The sequence below is a fragment of the Neomonachus schauinslandi genome, chromosome 8 (genome assembly GCF_002201575.2).
Source record: "Neomonachus schauinslandi chromosome 8, ASM220157v2, whole genome shotgun sequence".
Taxonomy (NCBI): Eukaryota; Metazoa; Chordata; class Mammalia; order Carnivora; family Phocidae; genus Neomonachus; species Neomonachus schauinslandi.
Genome location: NC_058410.1, coordinates 44,850,181 through 44,873,595, shown reverse-complemented (window position 1 = coordinate 44,873,595; position 23,415 = coordinate 44,850,181). Strand labels below are relative to the sequence as shown.

The 23,415-nt window shown below is 40.1% G+C and overlaps 1 protein-coding gene across 2 annotated transcripts in view; it reads right to left on the bottom strand.

Annotated features, from left to right (window-relative positions):
* Positions 1-4,130: 4,130 nt before the first annotated feature.
* The window catches only part of ROS1 (ROS proto-oncogene 1, receptor tyrosine kinase), a 103,632-nt gene continuing 84,347 nt past the window's right edge, over positions 4,131-23,415 (bottom strand). For both annotated transcript variants that reach the window (XM_044917423.1, XM_044917424.1), the window contains exons 40-44: positions 22,281-22,378; positions 21,863-22,066; positions 20,802-20,936; positions 12,899-13,062; positions 4,131-4,560 (exon numbers count right to left, since the gene is read on the bottom strand). In XM_044917423.1, the coding sequence (XP_044773358.1) occupies positions 4,250-4,560; positions 12,899-13,062; positions 20,802-20,936; positions 21,863-22,066; positions 22,281-22,378 (912 nt within the window). In that variant the 3' untranslated portion in view covers positions 4,131-4,249. The remainder of the gene's footprint in view (positions 4,561-12,898; positions 13,063-20,801; positions 20,937-21,862; positions 22,067-22,280; positions 22,379-23,415) is intronic.

The window sequence follows — 23,415 nt, the reverse complement described above, 5'->3', positions numbered from 1 at the left end:
AGCATATCCATCCTAAGAGATTTTATGTAGCCATTAGAAACATTCTCAAAAGCCATTCTGAGGATAAAAGGTGGGTTTGAGACAGGGAAGAAACTGATAATGGTAAAATAAATTATTGCCTCCTCTACATATGTTCTCCATCATTTCAAGGGCTTCCAGAATTTCAGGCCTATCCTAAGTCTTGCCTGAACCTCAAAGCAGTCTCCTAACTTCTATAATCTATCTAGGTCTTAGGAGATGACTCAGGATCAAAAGAATCCTCTTGAGCTCCCCTTGGCATTAGACCAATTTTCTGACATCCGTTCTAAGAGCTACAAGGGAAGACTTGTTGTGAAATGTGTTGTAAAAAGATGATGAGAAAATCAGCCAATTAATCCATTAAACATTATTTTGGCTGAGAGAAGATACAAAGGGTTAAAATATGTCACCTTGTATTCAGAGAGCTTGCTATTTATTCAAGTGGGTAAGATACATAGAAATTGGATGGAGATATATGTGGCTACTGCTAAATAAGATGCAAGGACAAGAAGGGCAACAGTAATTTCGAGAAGGGAGAGGAGAGGCAGTTAAGGACAAGCCTTTCCAAACAGTGGGAATATGAGCTGATCCTAAAGGATGAGTGCGATTCAGACAAGCAGGGAATAGATAAGGAGTCCCACAAGGCCAGGCAAAACCAGGATGGGTGAGCAACAGAACATATCTGGGCCCAGGGACAGGCTCTTTTCTCAAGGGCATTTTAAGTAAAACATTTTCATCAGAATTACATCGACATATTGATTTTATCTAGGTAAATCTTTATTTGGTTGGCAATGTTAAATTATAAACAATATTTCTTTTCTTCTTTGTACCTCTTAATCATTACCCTTCACCTTTTTCACCTATCCCTCTCCCACCCTACCCCTCTGGCAACCACTAGTTTGTTCTCTATATTTATAGTCTGTTGTGGTGGTGTTGTTGTTTATAAACAATATTTTTCATTTGCAACTTACTTTTCCTTATGAATTATTTCTTTTCCTTGAACAATTTAAAATGAAATTTAGATGGATGCACCTAAAGTGTATTTTGCTAAGTGAAATAAGTCAGAGAAAGACAAATACCATATAGTTTCACTTACACGTGGAATCTAAAAAAATAAAACAAATGAATGAACAAAACAAAACAGAAACAGACTCATAGGTACAGGAAACAAACTGTTAGTTACCAGAGGGGGAGGGTGAAGGTGAAATAGGTGAAGGAGATTAAGAGGTACAAATTGCTAGTTATAAAATAAATAAGTCATGGGATGTAATGTACCTAGGGATTATAAGCATAAGGAATATAGTCAATAATACTGTAATAACTTTGTATGGCAACAGATGGTAACTAGACCTAGTGTGGGAATCATTTTGTAATGTATAAAAATATCAAATCACCATGATATATGCCTGAATCGAACAGGATATTTTATGCCGACTATGCTTCAATGAGAAAAAAAAATAAAGTAAAATGAAAGTTAGATTTATTGATTGGCTTTTGTATTACTGTGTTTTAGTCTTACCAATTTTAACTTTTGCCTTTGGGAGCCATTTTTTTTCGAAGTCAAATTTTGCAGATAAAAAGTTTATCACGAATATTATATTCTTCCATCAATTTTTAGTGGATTTTTAAAATATTTTTTAAGAGTTTATTTATTGATTGATTAATTTAGAGAGTGAGGGAGCACAAGTAGGGGGAGCAGCAGAGGGAGCAGCAGAGGGAGAGGCAGAAGTAGGCTCCCTACTGAGCACAGAGCCCAGAGCAGGTTCCCAGGACCCTGGGATCATGACCTGAGCCCAAGGCAGACGCTTAATCAACTGAGCCACCCAGGCGCCCCTTTAGTAAAAAATATTTTAACAAGTAGTATTTTTAGCCATTGCCAATTTTTCCCTCTTGATTATAAGATCTAATTTTTCCAGAATTAACTTATATAGTTTTCAATATTACCAGTCATTTGTATTTTATCACTTTATAATAAATTTTACCCATGAGATTTCAGCCACTATTTTATTTTGTATTAAATATTTCTATCAATATAATTCATTATGAATTATTAAAAAGACTACTAATTTACATTTATAGCCTTGCTGAAACATGATATTTTATTTATTTATTTGACAGAGACACAGAGAGAGAGAGCACAAGCAGAGGGAGCGGCAGGCAGAGGGAGAGGGAGAAGCAGGCTCCCTGCTGAGCTGGGAGCCCAACGCAGGGCTCAATCCCAGGACCCTGGGATCATGACCTGAGCCGAAGGCAGCTGCTTAACCAACTGAGCCACCCAGGTGCCCCTGAAACATGATATTTTATGGGCTCTTCGCCTCAGCTATTCTGTAAATTTCTCTATTGTCCAAATTGTAATGCAAATGTACTGAAAACCCAGTTCTTCTACATACTTTTCATTTCTTTGTCTATTCCAAAATAAAGGTCCATGCCACTGGCAGAGTGAAAGTCCTGGTTGCAAGCAACAGAAACTGACTCCAGCTGATTTAAAAGAAAAACATTTATTAAAAGGATAGGAGGGTAACTCACAAAATCCCTGGGAGGGCTTGAGAGCCAGACTGGAGCCGGAGCACTGGCTAAAAGCAGACAGCAGAACCAGTCTAATCTGGCTACCCGGACTGCGAGAGGCACCAGGCTCCAGATCTGCTCTGCAGACTGTCTTGGCCCTGGACACTGGATGCCAGGAGTCAGACCAGCTACAGTCGCCGCCACCACCTGGGAAGACTAACTGTGGGCCCTGTTTCTTTGCTTCCTTACCTCTCAATTAGAAGCCTGTGGTAGGTGTGTCTGAGTGGTGGGGGTCACATGCCTGCCTTCTTGCTACAAGAGATCTTGGGGGAAGCAAATCGAATGTAGCTCCCACCCAGAAGATACAGGTGGAGGAATTCCCCAGCATGGCAAGGGGTGTCATATGCTGGGCTATTGAGAAGAATGATAAATGTCCATTAGAACATCAGAAGATTAGAGAGAAAATATCCCGCTTTGTTCCGTGGAATCACAGTTATAGCAGAGGCCACAGGTCCTGGACGTTTCCTTGGGGGCCGTCCCCCACAGAACTCACACACCGACTTGCCTGTGTCCCTCACCATGCAGCCAACCATCGGTGCAGCCTCTCAGGCAGTAAGCAAGTTAAAAAAAGAACCAAATTATCCTTGGTGCAAATGGATATGTGATCCTCTTCCAGGAGTAGTTTTTAGCAAATTTTATAATCAAAGTATTTTCTGTATCTAGCAAACATCCTGTATACTGCAACTGATAACACACAGAATGCTTTCATTAGCGTTGCCCTTGGAGGAATTGAGGCACTCAGATTTAAATGGGTGACTGCAAAAACATGATTGGCTTTAAATCAGAGCATTTCTCTGAAGAAATGTTTTTAATAGTTCTCATTTAGATATCTATTATTTCATGTAGTTGCTAAAAAATCACAGAGCTTAAATTAACATCATACAATCATTTATATTTAGTTTTAAGGAGAGTTGATACTAAGTGTAATCTTAAGTATTTTATGTATAAGATAGATACAGCAAATGAAAACGATCTTTATATTAGCTAAATTCCATAGCAGCACACAAGTCACAGAGTGATTTTTCTATAACCCAAAGTTCATGGAATGTTAAACTTTAGGACTTAGAGCTCTCTGAAGCTGCTCTTCCAAGGCTCCAAAATACAAAGTACTTTAGAGTAGTCATTAAAGACAATATTTTATTGTAGTAACAGCATTCCAAATGATCTCTCATGTCCCAAGTGCTGGTTCCTTCTGTATGTGTGGAGTTACTTAGTCATTTCCAGATATATATATATCTGTAGCTCAGTCGACCCCCTGAGCATGCGCTTCATCCCCCTCCTTCAGGTCCCTGAACATAGCTCTTTTGTCTCTCACCATCTAACCAAGATACTTCTGGTACAGCCCAGACTGAAGGGTGGGCAATGGACTAAGGGGCCTCAAGGGAGGGGAGGGCAGTTTCCCTTCCAGATTCTTGAGTCTTCCTAAGCTTTCCAAATGTTTAGTGGTTCACTTGGGAATTCTGCTGAAGGTTAGGCAGTTCTTATGGGGATTGTCACAACTGAAATCAAATGGCTCTTGGAACCAAGAATTCAGGAAGTCAGGAACTTTTCAGTGTTAATTTGGAGTCATAGACTACCACCACATCTATCATTCTACTAGGGTTTTCTTTCAGTAACTACTTAATGGGAGTGTTTATCTCAACTCCACATTTCCCAAACAGAGCTACTAATCAGACCCATCTCTATATCCACTATGAGTGAGACGGGCATAGTTCAGGCCTTCAGGCTTGCCAGGAGGACAGTAAGCCACTTGTTTTTCTTGGCAGAGATCTTTGTCCGCATGTGGTTCCTTCTCTTCTTTCCTAAGACCACAAGATTCAGATTCCTTGGAGCCTAGAGGACCCTCGGAATTTTCTTCACCTTGGCTACATCCTGTGGCAAGTACCATATAGTTTAAGCCTTCTTGGTTCTTGGTTTCCATTAAGGCTATTGACATAACGTCACCTGAATTCAAACAGATCACACTGCCATCTTCATCTGTGACAAAAAAAATGTAAAGATTATGCTAGTATCTATTTGACCTTCTGTATCTCTAATATACAGACTGTACAAGAATTATAACAATACCAACCATAAACATTGGTTCAGCAAGCATTTATGAGGACCACCAGGGAATACAAAGAAACAAGATACGCTCCTTGTCTTTGAGGCTACTGTAGTCATAGGGGAGCAGAAACATTACTATAGAAGACAATGTGTGCTGTATATAATAAAGGAATATGTAAAATGTGGGGAGAGAGCAGAGAGGATAACTCTGCCATAAGTGAACAGGTCACAGCCTTGGGGATACGAATTAAGTGGCCTTACAATGGCCCTTTTTGTCTAAAGTGCTTACCTTTTAGTCCACCAGCTAAAATTCCACCTTGAAAGATATATTCTTTTCGATTGAGTAATTTAATCATATATTAAGATATTTATTGGATGCTTAACACATGCCAGGCTGTGTTCTAAGTATTGATGAGACAACAATGAACAAAGCAAAGTTGTTCCTCTTCGGGATCTACATTCTAACGGCGGGGGAGACAGACAATAAACTAGCAGCCAACTAAGTCTGTGTCGGGTGGTGACAAGTGGCAGCAAAAGGGGGCAAGAAAATAATGGTGGGCGTGAAAGGGGGTAGCTACTTTAGATGAAACGTCAGCAAAGTCCTCTCTAACGAGGTACATTGCAAGTAGGGACCTGAACTAAGTGAGAGAATTCAGCACTTGGGTATCTGAGGAAGAATGTTCAAGGAAAAGAGAACAGCGAGAACAAGGACCCCGAGGCAAGAGCACACTGAGTATGAATTGGTGTGAATGGTCCCCCTCAGCTGTCTATCTCCCTGGGACACGTTGCATTAGTACTACTTAGCAAATAAACTAGCATGCTTATGACCTCATAAGGCTAATAGGAAATGGAGAGGCCTGGCAAGTTTTGATGACAAAGTTGAGTTGAGGGAGAAGGAAACTGACATGAAATATAATAACAGTGATCATTATTGTTGTTGTTCACAGGGAGAACCTACTATGTGCCAGGCACTGTTCTCAACTATATATGTATATTAACTCACTCTTCTATTAAGTAGATGTTGGTATCATCCCCATTTAACATTTGGGGAAACTGAGGCACAGAGGGGTTAAATAATTTGCCCAAGGTCACACAGCTGTAATTTGAACCCAGACAGTGTCCCCATATTCACTCTCCCCGATGGAAGGTGCTCTGTGAGGAGGAGCCAAGTGGGTGGGCAATGTGCCCCATAGGAGTCCTTGAAAGGCACAGACTCTGGATGCTCATGTGTGGGGTCAGGGTGGCTGGGCAGAAAAATGGGCAGCTAGAGGGTAATTTGCCTTCTTCACAATTACGCTTATTATTATTTTGTCTTTCTCTACTTAAAGACTGACCTTTTTTCCATAGAAAAGTAGAAGAATTCTTGCGGAAACCTAATAGCAGAGCTTCTGAAACATTTCACAAAATTTAGGTAATCAAAAGGGACAAGTACATGATATAAACATAAATATATAAATGTGTATTATGGGGATTGTTTGTTGGTGATCAATGCTTTCCAATTGCCGAGTGTTATTACCTGGATGAAAAATTTATGATTAGAAATATTACTGTTCTTTCAAAATGGATCATATTTTACAAATCAGAAACATTTCAGTCAACAGAGGGTGGTCCTTCCTTTGTCTCCATTATTCTTCCAGCAAGAAGCTTCCAGATGGGTGTCACTAAGGAGGGTGAGGTCAGCTGCGCTGCCAACCTTCTGCCCTTAGCCCTGATGTACACCCAGGTTGGGTTTCTTTGGAGTGAATTTAAATGGAAATATGGGGGAAAGAAACAACTTCAAAGGACTGAGGGAGGCACTACTGTAGCTACTTTTTGCCAATGGAATTTAATGGATCTGCCTGAACTACGAATCTTATTTTATTGTAAGACCATGTGAACCACTGGCCCTGCTCTGTCTTAGGAGGTGCGCATTTGTTTGCCCACCTTCCCACACTGCCGAAGGACAAGATGGTGGAGTGACAGGCTCACAGACTCCTGGCCATCATTTCATGTTCCTCTTCATCGTTCAAACATCATGATAGCCCACTGCAAACCACACAGATTGTCACGCAGTGTTATAAAATATCAACCCCATAGAAATCAGATGCCAAGCTTGGTTAATGCCTAAGTGCTTTAATCTTTGGAAGCATCCTGCTGTTAGGATTATGGTCAACATGCACTAAGAGCCATTGAGACACTCATAAGAACAGTTTTCTATATATGATGATAGCAACCAAAAATATCAAAAAGTGATAGGAAGAAATAAGATATTTAACTTTAAATAGTCCAGGGGCCCAGATTATTGAGGAAATAGGATGTTCCTGAAAAGGCTTAAAGAAATTAGGCTAAAGGAAAGTTGAGAAAATTTCAAAACTTAAATCTATAGTAAAGGTCTAGCTACTCATGTTATCAGCAGCTTCATTTTCATACCTTTAATCCATTAAATAGCCTATTTGGAAACGTTCTACCCATACGTGATTTCAATTTTTTTTTCCCCTTGTTGAGTTACTTGGAAAAAAAAAAAGAAACCTTTTATATAAGGCAGATAAGTTCTTTTTACAAATTCTGGCACCGCACATCAAAGAAAAATCATTAGCTAACTTCTTCATTGGTTTAGAGTACTTAGACCAATATTTAGTAACTTGACCCTGGCAGGCTTTCAGCAATTAGTACATCTTCTTATTGCATAAAGAACTTATGAGAGATGGTGGGGAGGAGGGTGTTTTGTTTGTTTGTTTTTGTTTAAAACTGAATAGAAAGCCTGCAGGTCAGATCTTAAGGCAGAGATCCTGAACAGAGATAGCATGTGCTCAGCAACCCTTTCTTTAAGAGGGAAATATTAAAATAAAGACTTCCAAGCAAGACAGGGTATTTACAGACGAGACATATGCTGGCTGACTGGCTATGTTTAGAACAGCAGAGGAGCATTTAGACTTGTTTCCTGTAGAACTCTCTGGGACTGATGAGGTGATGTTTACAAAAATGTTTGGATGAAGTCACTGGGATATTTTTACTAGATGCCCAGATATGTTACTAATCTCTCTCTATCCCCTCTCTACCCCATTAGGTCAGTAGGACCATAGGATAGGCGTGGTATTATTGCTCCCTGTAATCCTAATGCCCACCACCTCCCAGCTTTTTTTTTCTTTCAAAAAAAGTCCTTCCAATGGCTTTCTTACCCTCTTACGTATCTCCAGTAATAACAGTCAAGACAGACATCTTACTGCTTTGCTAAATATGCCCACCAGTCTGCAGAGCGGTAAACTATTATTAAATACATTCTCTCTTATTAAAAAGGTAATTAAGCTTAGGCTTCCCTTGAAGGGACTGCTTTATGATTTCTATCCTTTGCAAATACGCAAACTCTGCCTGTCAGTCCATTTCTTCTCTCTGTCTCTTTTGTTCAGTCACATCTCAATAATCAAAATTTTTAGTGACTCCCATATCTCTTTCCATTCCTTACCTTCAGGATTTACATTCATTGTAAATAACAGAATGAGAATTTCTCTTTTACTAAAATTGAATTTCTGTCATGGCGCAGAATTGCTTGTTTCTATCTAAATTATCGAAGTTTGATTATATTCCTCGTTAAACTCTTCCTGCATCGTTATTCTGCATGTTTGTCTGCTTCGCTATTGTTTGAATATTACTTAGAATTTTAATTCAGTCAGCCAACAACTTGGCACCTAAATGACCAGGACAAATCGGGGTATCTTTTCTAGCAAGCCAGAAGTAATAAGTTCTTTCACTATCCCTAGCTGCACAGGACACTATTGATAACAAATTGGGGAAAGTGTGTGGGTATTTTCCTTACGACAGCCATGTTTCTGTGAAGGCTGAAAGCAGAAGCCATACTCCAGCCCCACCTCAGCAGTATGGCCACGGGCAAATTGCTAAATCTCAGTCTTCTCATCTGTAAAATGGTGCTATAATACCCATGCCATAAGACTATTGTGAGTATTTAATGAGTTAACCCACATAACACAGTAAAGGGCACATTAAAAAGGGCTACAATAAGATTAGCTGAACTAGAGGGTATTATGCTGAGTGAAGTAAGTCAATCAGAGAAAGACAATTATCAATATGGTTTCACTCATATGTGGACTATAAGAAACAGTGCAGAAGATCATAGGGGAAGGGAGGGAAAACTGAATGGGAAGCCATCAGAGAAGGAGACAAACCATGAGACCCTTAACCATGGGAAACAAACTGAGGGTTGCTGGAGGGGAGTTGGGTGGGGGGATGGGGTAATTGGGTGATCAGCATTAAGGAGGGCATGTGATGTGATGAGCCCTGGGCATCTGAAACTAATGATGTACTATTTGTTGGCTGATTGAATTTAAATTTTTAAAAAAGATGAGAAAAATAAATAAAAGCCATTCACAATAAGGTTTTTGTTCTCTGTATTTAACGTGAGCATTGTTTGTTACTTATCTCAGCCTCACAGATGAACTAGGTAATGCAACATAGTAAAAAGATTGTCTTAAGGGTTCACAGAGACTTCTGGTAGAGGCTAAGGTAACGCTCAGCTCTCAGGCCCTCTTAAGCCCCTATGGCAGCCTCTGTGATGTTTATAAAATGTCTGCACACATTAGAAGGAAAGGACTCCATGAGCAAAGAGTTAGATTTTAAAATACAATACATTTCAACTGTAAGATCCTTGCATCCCCCTGGAACTCTCTATCTCTGCAGCATTTGACCACTCCCCCCTTCATGAGCCTCTCTCTTTTCGATCTGACAATACTCTCTTATGACCTTCCTGTCCCTTTCTGGCTTCTTGTCTCTGTGCCACCATCTTTCTTTGCCAGTCTCTAATATCTTGACTGTTCTCTAGGTCCCATCCATCATTCACTCCTCTCCTTGTTCTATACACTCTAATTGAATGACCTCATCTACACCTTCAACTTCAACTACCTATATTTATAGGACAGATCTTTCAACTGAATATGAGGTTTCTCCACTTAGCCCACAGCCAGCTGAAACCAAAGCTATTCTTCTTCCTATGCCCCCGTCTCTGGGAAGAGCATCACTTTTCACCTACTTTCACAAATCACTGGGATTCACCATTGTCTCCTCTCTCTGTCACTCAGTTAGATGTCAAGTCCTACAACATCTACCTCTGGACTTCATTTCCTCCTCTCTGTACCTATTACCATTCATTAATTCAGCTTCCATTCATTTTCATTTTTTTACCTGATTTTTTTATGTATGACTACTCTCCCTCCAATTTCCTCCCTTGCCATCTCCCAGCCTCATATGTGATAAACTACATGCAGTTCTGTGTACATCCCATTCTCTATTATTCCCTGCTTTTCTACATACTGTGCCTTCTATCCTGAAATACTGTTTTTCTCACCTCTCTGCAAAACTCAGCTTGGAAGTAACCTCTTCCCACTGGCTTTTATTGACTCTCTGACACATGATATGGACTTGGCGTCCTTCCTCTGGACTTCCACAGAACACGAACTCCCTCTCAGTGGCAAGAGAAAATGCTTCCTGCTCCCCAAATCCTTACACATCAGCTCACTTACTAGAAAAAAGATAGTATAGCCCTGACCAGAGAACCTATATCCCACTCAGTCCTCTAGATTACATCAATTTTATCTCTGAATCCAGCCAATCCACATATAAACATACATAAATATTTCCATAATCGGTTGTATATGCATATAAAATATCTAAAAGCATATAACCAAGTTGCTAACTATGGCGAGCACTGGAGAGTAAGGACAGAGACAAGTAGGAGACTTTTGCTTTTTATTCTGTTTTTATAATTTTATATGTTTTTTAACCATAAACATAAATTACTTTCATAACGAAGATCTTGAAAATGTAGATGCAGTTATGAGATAGCACAGCGAGAGCAGTTACTGAGATTGATTATTGGAAAAATTCTAAGGAAAACTGGAAAGGAATCAGGAGTCATTTTGATGATTGATGTCAAATAACATAGAAATTCTTTCTTAAGGCTTTAAAACGATAAGAATTGTGCTTAATTTTATAAGGTCTACAAAAGGGATAGTCACAAATTTGAATCAGGGTCTTCTCAGTTAAGTGCTGCTTGCAGAGATAAGAGCAGTGATTTAGGAAGAAAAACATTCTTTCAGTGCCAGGCAAGCAAAGCCACACTCTGCTTGCGATTCACATGTCTACACAGTGGGCTCTACTCAGTTACTGCCATTTATCTATCTTAGGAACAAAAGATCTCCTTTTACGTATTGGTAAACGATCCCGGATTGCGCTTTCTCTCAAGTTTCCGTATGTGAGGTTACCACAAATAAGAACCAGGCCAAGAGGAGCAGATTCAAATGGCTTCAACAGAACAGTAGGGACAGAGATGCAGCCCTGGGACAAGGACAGCCAATAAAAGCAGCGCTCACTATTAAACTTTAAATACAAAATTAAAGAAACTGACTCTAATTGCTCAAGGGAAAGAAATATTCTTGCCTCCTTTTTTTTTTTTAAGATTTTTTATTTATTTATTTGAGAGAGAGAGAGCACATGAGAGGGGGGAGGGTCAGAGGGAGAAGCAGGCTCCTCGCCGAGCAGGGAGCCCCATGCGGGACTCGATCCCGGGACTCCAGGATCATGACCTGAGCCGAAGGCAGTCGCTTAACCAACTGAGCCACCCAGGCGCCCTTTTTTTTTTTTTTTTCTTAAAACAGCCTAATGGAACACATTAAATTTAGGTGCTTAACACTATGCCTTGCAACAAGTCAATACCTGCTGAAATAATTTTTAAAAAAATTTTATCAAAATTCCACTCAGAGAAATACGTTAAGTAAATGCCTAGAAAATGAGAAGGACTTGATAGTACCTAGAATGGCTTCTGGTCTGTTTTTCCTTATCCTGGGTGGTCTTCACGCAGGTACCTATATGCACAGAACCCTCCACAAGGATGGGGCTAATGCCCTAGTTGGCACTCCTCAGGGCTCAGCCGCTGACACTCAGAATCAGCGGGGTTCCGTGACCGGAAGGCAGGGGGAGCCAGTGTGGGGCTGTTACCAAGGCTTATCTGATGAGGGTAACGAGGCATGCTCAAGACAAGCACAGCCCTTTCCAGTCTGTCACTGACTGTTCATTTAGGGAAGCCATGCGATCCGTGTTATTTCCATGCATGTCATGGAGTCTAAGTTGCCCCCAATTCATATTCAGAAATACAGCATGCAAGACAAGCAGATGTTCATCCTGTGCCTCATATTCTTCCCTGCTATTAGTCAAGAGCATCGCTCCAGGCAGAGGTCTCACTCTGGACTCCACGACGGCCGTCAGCCTCTTATCATCAGTCACTGCAAAGACTGAGGGGCCTGATTCCTGAGAGATTCTGACTCGTGGTCCATCTTGCCAGCTTTATTTCTAAGCAAAAATGTCTGCATTCACAAAGGGCCCTGGGAACTTTTCATAGTGGCTCATTTTAGAATTCATTTTTCTACAGCCAACGAGGCAAACATATTATAAATCTGATTTGGGAAATGAATTAAGTGACTACTGGGTTTTAATTCCATTTGGTACTTTTCATTGAACTAAAAACGGTTAGTTTGTCCATCACAGTAGAATGGTTCCAGAAGATTATTGCCTCATTTACCAAATTACTGAGGTTGTGGACTCAGACTAGACCTTAACAAGGCGTGAGCCACTCCAATAATCATTGCAAAATTACTCAGCAGTTAGAAGCAATGATTAGATATATACATAGCAACATGGATGGCTCTTAGAAACAGTGCTCAATGAAAAAGAAAAGAAGCTTTACAAACACAGTAGCATCTGTGTATACAAAACAATACACATTTTGCAGCAAAACATACAAATAAAAAGATACACATTAAAGGCATTAGAATGGTTGCCTGGCCAGAGGAGAGAGGAAGTAGAACAGGAGAAGAATATGGAGATAAAGGGACTAAACAAACAAGGGAGAAGCCCTGCATAGACCAATGATCATAATGTACCACCAACTAACCCTCTATAATTAACTCAGCTCTGCACTTGAGGTTGAAACTCGTATGAGGGGTGGAGGGGAAGGAAAACAGATTTCTAACATGTTAATTCACCTCCTTACTATCTTAGATGATAAATCCAGGGGCCATATCACAATTCTTCTTTTTTTAATTTAGTGCACAAATAAAAATAATTTCCAAAGAGGAGTACAATGAGCACTTCATTATTATGACGATGGTGCCAGTATATTATTCTTCTTACTCACCATAAATGTCTTCTATGTATATCTCGTTTTAACCTCTTCAATTCACACTGGAAATAAAACCAGAAAATTCTGAAAAAGAATCAAACTTACCTTCAAAGCCTTCATTTATGACTCCACTGGGGTCTGCTTCTTCTCTGCATTGAGAAATACTCTTTAAGGAAACATTTCTGAATAACTGAAGCTGGTCTTGAATTTTGTGGAAAGTAGGTCTTTGGTCAGCTTCTTGAGCCCAGCACTGGGTCAATAGATCCCACCTGGATACATGGGTAAAGACATGAAAGTAAACGGTGATTGGAGATCATTAGGCAACCAGTACTGATAGTCTATGTAAGGTCATTTCGGAAGGCAACACATTTGACTTATTGCCAGTTTTCCATAATTAATATAAATAAACCAGAACAAAATCTTTGGTTTCTAATTTAACAGTGCCTTGCAATATTACTACCTTTGTTACATAATACCTTTCTTTTGAAAAGCTATTTCTGTTGAAAAGCTATTATTTTTAACAGTTATTAATCCAAATAAACAGATAAATAGATGGCTGGAGAACAATTACTCAATGCATAAGGGAATTGACAGCTATAAAAATTACTGAAGACTAAGAAGATTTTACATTCATACATTGACATCTAAAATTAAATCTAAGATTACTCCAAGCCACGTAGATCTTTAGTGGCAGAACCCAAGGTAGAAACATCCAATTCTAATGCTTTTACTCTTCATTATACTGTCAGGTTAAGTAAGAGACTCAGTTTCCTCAGACGGTAATAGCTGGTTTATTTTTCTTTTTAAGATTTCATTTATTTTTTTGACAGAGAGAGACACAGCGAGAGAGGGAGCACAAGCAGGGGGAGTGGGAGAGGGAGAAGCAGGCTTCCCGCCGAGCAGGGAGCCCGACGCGGGACTCAATCCCAGAACGCTGGGATCATGACCTGAGCCAAAGGCAGACGCTTAACAACTGAGCCACCCAAGCGCTCCAGTAATAGCTGGTTTATTAAACATTATTTTTTCCTTAACAGTTGTCTAAGAAATGTCTGTGTAGCACTCTTAACTGTGTTCATTCATTCAGCAAAGATTTGTTGGACACTTATTTTATATCAGCAGTATATCAAGAGCTGGGGATGTGGTAGTGTGGCTCCTGTCCTCATAGGGATACAAATGGTAAATGTAAGAAGGTGACAAAAATCTATCTCACTACAACTCCTAGGAACAGGAAAAAATGTAGCTCTTTTACATTGTCTGCTACTAATTAGGTCTTTCTTAGAGCCCCCACCTAAGAGAAAAAAATTAACTTCATTAAGTACAATGCAGTTTAAAACCTGGTGTGATTCAAAATTTTAAATGATCTTTTTAAGTCATGCTCAGTCTTTTCCACTTAATAACTCAATCTCTATTTTTATGCTATTCCTACTCCCTCTGTCCTGTTCTACAAGATGGTGGCAGCATACATGTTGGGTGAAAGTCTTATGTGACTTATAATGGCACAGTGAAGAACCTTTTTGACCCCTTTGTGTCCTCCGGATCTTTGCTTGTATCAGAGTAGGATGATCAGGAATTCAGTGAGGAGTGACTGGTCTGGTCCATTCCTAAGACAGGCAGCCCATGGTTTCCTTATATTTTCTTTGCACCCAGCTCCCACTGAACTGCTCCTCCCTTTCCTCTCTCTAGCCATAACCTTCTCTGAGACTGCATCATGTCCTGTGTATGCTCACAAGGCCCAGGGGATCCGTTCCTGCTTCTATTTTGTCCCTACAGGATGCTCCTTGGCTGAATCTCTAGTTTTCAACAAAATGTTCACACTGCATGGGAAACAAAGGAGGCTTGGAAGTGCAAGCTTGACCTTCTCTGTCTGGACATGCCCTTCTACCTTATTCCTGATGCTGGGTCTCCATATCAATATGGGGGAGGGGTCCCCTGCTCAATGATCGACTTGCCATCCTCCCAAATTGGGAGAGGTGGGCAGTTGCCCACACTTGGTCTAACTGAAGCAGGAGGTTTTTCAGAACCTAGATATCCAACATCTTCACCCTCCTACCTCTATCTGTTAAGGTCTCTTCTTCTGACACTTCCCCCAGGGCTTAGAAGGAATGGGGTTTCTACTGCTCCCTCTTTTTAATTAGATTATCCTTACACAGAATTATAGGTTTTAGTCACTCAAACCTGGCATTTAGCATACCAACAAGGAGCTAAAGGATTCTAGATAGCCTCTCCCTCCTCCAAACCTGGCTTTTGAGTCTATGACTTACTAAAAAGGTCAAGTACCTGCTCCTTTTTTTTTTTTTTTCACTTCCTGGAGCTAGAGGTCAGATTGGCGGCAGGGAGAGAAAAGCTGATGAAGAAACGTAAGTTGGGACGTATCTAAAAATATTGGTACTACTGGGGCACTTTGGTGACCCAGTCCGTTAAGCATCTGCCTCTTGGTTTTGGCTTAGGTGGTGATCTCAGGGTCATGGGATGGAGGCCTGCATGGAGCCCTGTATTGGGCTCTGTGCTCCTTGTGGAGTCTGCTGGAGACTCTCTTCCCCTTTGCCCTGCTCTTCCTCCCTCTCCACCCCCGGCTTGCTCATTCTCACTCTCTCTAAAAAGAAATAAATAAATCTTTAAAAAATAGTACTACTACTGTATCAACAGATTAACATACAATTACAAGTTCTAAAAAAAAAGTGCTAAAGAAAACAAATGTGATCTCTAATAGAGATGGAACATTTTTAGTAAGTTGCTCTCGGAAGTACACTCTGAAGAAGTGACATTTAAGCCAAGGAACTTTGTAGGAAAATAAGATGCTACTCATGGGAACAGGATGGGGATGGGGTGCAGGGAACATACTAGAAGACAGAAAAGCATGTGTAAATTCCTAAATTTGGAAAGAGCTTGGCTCATTTTAGAAACTGAAAGAACGCCAGTGTGGCCAAAGAGCCGTCCTTGAGGGAGAGAGCGTGAAAGGACGTCAGAAGAAGAAGGGGAGATCATGCAGGTCTCACAGGCCAGGCTAGGAGTTGGATTTTATGGCACTATGATGGGAAGCTGTTGAAGTTTTTTAAGAAGGCATGACCTTCACATTCTTAGGGAATTACTCCAGCTGATATATGTGGAGAATGAATGGATTGTAGAGAGGCAAGTGAGAAGCAAAGAAGTTGTTAAAGAAGATGAGGTCAGAGATAATGATGGTTGGGACTAAGGTAGTGTCACTGGGTGACAATGACCAAGAAATCATGATAGGTATCATATTTAAAATAGCTAGTATCTATGTTAGAAATTATAATGGAAAACCTCCGTTCCATTATAGTATGGCCTGCAAAGTCCACTTTCATCTCTTTCATTTCTTGACAAGCACCTCAGGTCAGAGTTGGTACTCAATATCAGAGTATTAGGGGGAAACCTAATATTGGTCTATTTCCAGTATTCATCTGATGACTTCAGATACATGACAAGGAATTTACGTTCTCAATATAGAGTGCCAAACTTGGCTCTACTTCTTAAAAATGAGAATCAAGGCTGAGAACCTATTTTTTACATGTTTCTTTATAACCTCTCATTTAAAAACAGGGGTGATACAAATATTTGAATGAAGGATGATTAGACTCTGAAATAAAATATCATAACTATATTCGATCATGCAATTTTAACCAATAGTTAAAGCAGAATCCTTTTTTTTTTTAAGATTTTATTTATTTATTCATGACAGACAGAAAGAGAGAGAGAGGCAGAGGGAGAAGCAGGCTCCCAAGGAGCAGGGAGCCCGATGCGGGACTCGATCCCAGGACCCTGAGATCATGACCTGAGCCAAAGGCAGATGCTTAACCATCTGAGCCACCCAGGCGCCCTAAAGATTTTATTTATTTATTTGAGACAGAGAGAATGAGAGAGAGAGAGCACATGAGAGGGGGGAGGGTCAGAGGGAGAAGCAGGCTCCCCGCCGAGCAGGGAGCCTGATGCGGGACTCGATCCCGGGACTCTGGGATCATGACCTGAGCTGAAGGCAGTCGCTCAACCGACTGAGCCACCCAGGCGCCCAAAGCAGAATCTTGATGATTCACCTAAGGGTTGTCCTAAAAGTCGCGAGGAGAAAGTATACTTCGCCACAGGAATCATATCCCTTTTGAAAATACGGTTGCAATTCAAAGATATTGCCAAGAGGTAATTAGAATCTCTCAAGACTTGCCATAGGTTAACTATGAAGTTTTTTATTTATTTACCACCTGCTTCATTTCTTTTTTTAAGATTTTATTTATTTATTTAAGAGAGAGAGAGCACAAGCCTGGGGAGTGGCAGGCAGAGGGAGAAGCAGGCTCCCCGCTGAGCAAGGAGCCCAAAACAGGGCTGAATCTCAGGACCCGGGGATCATGACCTGAGCCAAAGGCAGCTGCTTAACAGACTGAGCCACCCAGCCGCCCCTAACCTGCTTCATTTCTATAAAGGTCTCAAGATACTTAACGGAGATGATTCAGAAGGAGAGAAAAGAAAAAGTGAGAAGGAAGAAAGAAGGGGAGAAGGAAGGAGGTGCAAGGAGGAAGAAGCCATTCCTAACAGTCACCACTTAGTCTGTTTCTCACCCACTCAAACGACCCTCCAGATGTTCAGCCTCTTGTTTAATCCCTGTAACTTATTTCAACAGACATCCCTATTGTCTTTTGTCTAAGGGGCTTTCATTTACATTGAACCCAGTCATTATTCTTAAATTTCTGATGGCAAATACATACGACCTGATAGTATACCAAATCTTTCTCTCCCACCATCCGGGAGCAAAGGAGCAGGGAATTGCCCTAGATTAAGAAAAGAGGAGCTCTAGAAAGCAATAATCATTTAAAAATAAGGAGTGCAACTTAACACTCTTAAACAGCATTGAGGTGGCAGTGGAACGAAAAGGCGTTTATGAATATAACAACTCCTAAAACATGCATTTCTCACATCTTTCAGGTAAATTAATAACAGCAACTATACCTTTGGCATCGGGTCTTCCCTTACAATCCTGCACTTGTCGCAATTCAATATCGCACTTATCCTACGTTATAGTTACAAATATTCGAGCATAATACTCTAAATAAACTTACAGGTCATTTGCTTTGTTAAAATTTCCCTCGGCTGGTTTTTCTAGCTCTACAAAATACTCACTCATACTTGAAATATTTCACTTGGCTAAGTGTTCAGGTTCAAATTCCTCCATTCACCATGCCAACCCTTTACTCTTCTTTGCCTCAATGTTTTTTTAAAATAGCACGAGACTCATTAGCCATGTTCATTATTGGTCTCTGTGAGTATTAAAGTCCTTGAATTCATAAAGCAACTGAAATTCAACAGATGAAAATTTCACAGCATCTTTCAGTATGAAGGGGATGAGTTTCTATAGGTATTGAAACAAAGCACATAAAATACAGATTTTCCAGAACTCCCTTACCCATTATAACCAATCCCCAAGAGGCCCATCACCATCTAGGTGTACATATTTTTTAAGAGGTAAAAATAAGATGGTGAACCTTCATGCCCTCCCATTGTCACCTCCTACATTTGAGATTCTCTCCAGTAGTTTCAGTTACCACTGTGATACATCTGTCAGAGAACCCCCAAGAGCTCTCACTTGAAGTAGATTGCCCTTTGATCCCGTTTCTTCTCAGGAGTGGCGTGGATGTTGTGCAAACTGAAAGTTGAAGAGAATACTGAGGACCGGGCTTTCCACCATACATCCCAGGCTATGGAAAGAAGGGCAGGAATGCTCTGAACTCCTGCATTCCATTAATAGTTGAGCACAGCGTAGCCATCTATGGGCTCACCTGACCCAGAGTGCATCCAGGTGCTGAGCATTTAGGCAGTGAATAGAAGGTGCAGCGCGGCTCAGTGCAGACTTTCAACCCTCTAAGCTGGGCCTGTGATCTCAGAGAACTGCTTCAAATAAAAATCAGTTTCCTCTGTACTCTAAGGAGAGTAGTTAATCTTTATCATGACAACTTAAGGCCGTGGCCAGATTGAATGGCATGGCTAAGAGCTCCATTTCCTAGCACACTTGTTTTCCTGGTTGGCAATGGATCCTTAACCCTTCCCAGGGCTCTGAGAGCACGCAACCCTTAGGGGGCTGGAAGCATTGTTTACTTTTCCTGACCGATGTTCAAATGAACTTCAAAGCCACCAATGGAAAATTTGGGCTTTAAGGGAATGATATTTTTATAAAATTAGGGCAATAATATATCCAACCAATGAATTATTTGACATAAAGTTATATAGAATATTAAGTTATATATTTAGAGAAGTTCTATAAATGTATGTTATATAAATATAGAACATAAATGTTATATGGAATATCTTTGTCTGCCCATAAACTGGAATGTTTTTCTAGCACTTTTCTAGCATCCCTTCTTCCTCCTCTTTCTATTTGCGTATCTGGATACACCTTGGTAGAGCAAAGTTCAACATACCTACATTTTTCTGCTCCACAACCGCCCAGTAATTATCCACCTCCATCCTCTCCAAAATAAATGAACATATCAATCAAAATGTACAATTCAGTGATTGATTCCTAAAATGCCTATCCAAGAAAACTGGGTAATTGTGATGAGGTACATGGTAACTCCTAGGGGGAAATAGGCCAGATAATAAAGGATAATAAAAATTTGGTACAATTGAAATTCTGAGGAAAATTCCTGAGTGTTTGATAGATATGTAAGAGATGCTGAGCAGTGATTAGTTTGCTAGCCAATAAAAATATATTTCATGCTTAGGCATGCTGGGGTTTTTCCTCAAACCCTAGACCAAAGGTTTTCAAATTCTGTATAATTTCTGACTTCCCATTTCCAGAATCTTTTCCATCTCCCCCAAAAGGACCATGAATCATTTTTAAGCACAGTCACCAAACTTGATCAGGTGTGTGTACATCTGATCTCCCTGTAAATGTCCCAGAGTCTGTAAAAGCCCAATCAGAAACAAGCAGTGATTCAAATCTTCTTCTTGTGGCCGCAAGATTTAAGTAATACAAAAACGTTCACCAGTAGAACATCAACCAAGGTGCCCAGTTCTTAATCATCCTTTGGCTCCAGTCTGAATAATCCTCTAAAATAACACAGCATAGTCAGGGCACTGCAGCCGTGGTGTGTATCCGCATACTGCTAATTCCTTTTGCACTTGTCTGTACCACACGGTTTAGCACTTTATTACATGTTGGCTTGTTATCCAACTGTTCCATGTGTGTTTCTCTTCTTTCAAAATACATTCTGAGATGCTGAAGAGCTGGGGCCATGGTTTAAACACCTATATATTCCATATAATATGTGGCTTGGTATTGTGCACGTAACAGAGGACTTTATACTTGTTTAGTATTTGTTCCTTTCGAAGTTTCTTGGGGCAAACATCCCTTAGAAAAAGTTTTAGAACTTGTTATTTCTGCTGAGGTTTTTCACAAGAAGACAGATTATTACTCGGCAAAATAACTGGGCTTATTTTTCTTTACAATTAGATCAAAATCGCTTACTCTCCTGAGAATCACGAATTGATTAGTAGCCAGGATCAGTTTAATAGAGTCACTAATTCTTAGTCACTTTGTGTTAAGTGCATAAATAGATCACAACCTGTGTAATTTTTAATAGTACCATGTCCCAGTATCAGCTGCATCAACAAAGGCAATCTAACTTTTAAAGAATATATTCCTATTTAATAGGATCTCCTAATATGCAAATTAAGGTATTAGCCAAATTAGATCTTCCAAAATAAAAAGAGTATGTTTGTGTATACACAGTGCTTTTATATCTTTATTAGAATTCATCTATCAAGAGTATAAATATATTCTGCTCTTCTAAATTTTGTTTCTGAAGTGAAATTTCACATATATATAAAAAGAGACCATCGTGTATTTAGTAAATTAAATGTTACAATCAACTTACATTTTATGTAGACAACACAAATATATAAATTCTGGTTTTTATTTTAAAATACCATGCCAGTGAGGCATAAGATTGCATGGGCACATGTTTTTGGTTTTTAGGTGCTTATATTAGCATAATTAACTTACAGATCATCAGGACAATTTCTTGGTGGCTCCAGTCTCCCTCCTGTTTGCACATAGTTTAAAACATCAAGGTTGGAATGAGTTGGATAAGGCTGACGACCAAGAGTTAAAATCTCCCAAATCAGAATTCCAAAAGACCTAAGGATGTTAAAGAGTTTACTTTAATTATACTTATTACAAACATCATGTTTAGAGTAGTTTGTCCAATGTAATTACTCCTGGGGCTCTTGGGATCTACTTTGTGATTGGCATTATTGGCCCCATAAAAGGCAAATGGGAGACTTAAAAGCAAGTTGACCACAAGAAAAAGTAGAAAAAGCTACTGCCTACTATCAACACTTCAAAGGTGATAGGAAGGCTTAGGGGACACACACACACACATACACACACACACACACACACACTTTGTTCCTCCTTCTCAGCTGAAACTGCACTGCAGACCTCCATTACTTAAGGCTTTCATAACATCAACATGCAGACTAATGTAGGGGTAAGCAAGAAAGCATTTCACCTTTTTCCCCTTGCTAGTAAACGTGGAGAGGAAAGGCATGAATGTGAACTGGCAACACTCAGGCCTAATTTTATCTCGTCACTAATTTTGCCTGGGGCCAGTCCAGCTTAAAAGTTATTGAATAAATCTTTACATTTTGAGTAGCTCAAATCAAAATTTGAGGTCAACAAGCAAACATGAGTGACCCTATATTAATAATAAAGAGATGCCCAAATCTCCCCAATGTCATATTGTTTTTGAGATCCATGATTTAAACTCTACCTATAAATTAATGACCACACATCCCAAAAGAGTAGGCATTTGGACACATACTTGGACATCGAGTCATATGTACCAAAAGCCGCTACGCTTTTGGACAGTGATAGAATACTTGAAGTAAATGTATCTATTTCACATATACTAGTAAGATAACAGATCAAAACTGATGAGAGTGAGGGGTGAAAATACTGAGACCCAAGAATAGTCCCACAAGTTCAGATGACCTTTTATATTCCCTTCTGGCTCTGACATTGGCTGGTTCTGCCTGAATTCCTCTGTGTCCTGTTAAACTCACCATACGTCAGATTGAGTAGTGAAGATTCCATCCATCAAACTTTCTGGAGCCATCCACCGAACGGGGAGTAAGCCTTCCCCTGTCTTTCTATAGTAATCATTTTTATAGATGTCCCTCGCGAGTCCAAAGTCCCCAATCTTCACCACCCGTGATGGACTGGTATAGTCTTTCACAGAGACAAGGCAATTGCGAGCTGCCAGATCCCTATGGCAGAAGCTATATTTAATAATGCTAATAATAAAGTTCCAGAGATCAGACAAGGAACCCTACTAGGCCTCTAGAGAAGAGAGACCTTTTACAAAAACTTTTGCTATTTTGAAGTAATGAAATGTTTAATTATCTTGTATGTTTTACCCAAACCTCAGGTGATTATTGTGCCGATGTCCATTAAGAACCTTGTATCTAGAATTCACCGTACCTGTGAATGAAGTGCAGCTGCTCCAAGTAGACACAACCTTTTGAAATATCTACACACAGATCCACCAGGTCAACCAAGGTGAGCAAAGGACCGTGAGACTGTAAGAAATGAAAGAAAAGTTACAAGTACTTTTCCAGTTTGTACAAAACATACATGTGATGTTTTAAAGGTATTTTTAGCTCTGGTTACAAGAACTCAAACAAAGAGGGAAAGAGCTAGATTTACATACTTTCTACTGAAATATACATAAATAAGACTATTTTTAGTAGGCAGAGGCAATATAGGATCATTACTGGAAAGATCTCAGGGTGACAGTTCAGACAGACCAAGATTTGAAACCTAGTTCTACTTATGAGTTGTGTGAACTTGATCACATTGCTTAATTCACTAAGCACCTTTTTTTTTTTTTAATTTTATTATGTTATGTTAGTCACCATACAATACATCATCGGTTTTTGATGTAGTGATCCACGATCCATTGTTTTCGTATAACACCCAGTGCTCCATGCAGTACATGCCCTCCTTAATACCCATCACCGGGCTAACCAATCCCCCCTCCCCCCTCCACTCTAAAACCCTGTTTGTTTCTCAGGTCCATCGTCCTCATGGTTCATCTCTCCCTCCAATTCCCCCCCCCCATTTTCCCCTTCCGTCTCCTAATGTCCTCCATGTTATTCCTTATGTTCCACAAATAAGTGAAACCATATGATAATTGACTTTCTCTGCTTGACTTATTTCGCTTAGCATAATCTCCTCCAGTCCCATCCATGTTGATGTAAAAGTTGGGTATTCATCTTTTCTGATGGCTGAGTAATATTCCATTGTATATATGGACCACATCTTCTTTTTTTTTTTTTTTTTTTTTAAGATTTTATTTATTTGCGAGAGAGACAATGAGAGACAGAGAGCATGAGAGGGAGGAAGGTCAGAGGGAGAAGCAGACTCCCTGCCGAGCAGGGAGCCCGATGCGGGACTCGATCCCGGGACTCCAGGATCATGACCTGAGCCGAAGGCAGTCGCTTAACCAACTGAGCCACCCAGGCGCCCCATGGACCACATCTTCTTTATCCATTCATCTGTTGAAGGGCATCTCGGCTCTTTCCACAGTTTGGCTATTGCGGACATTGCTGCTATG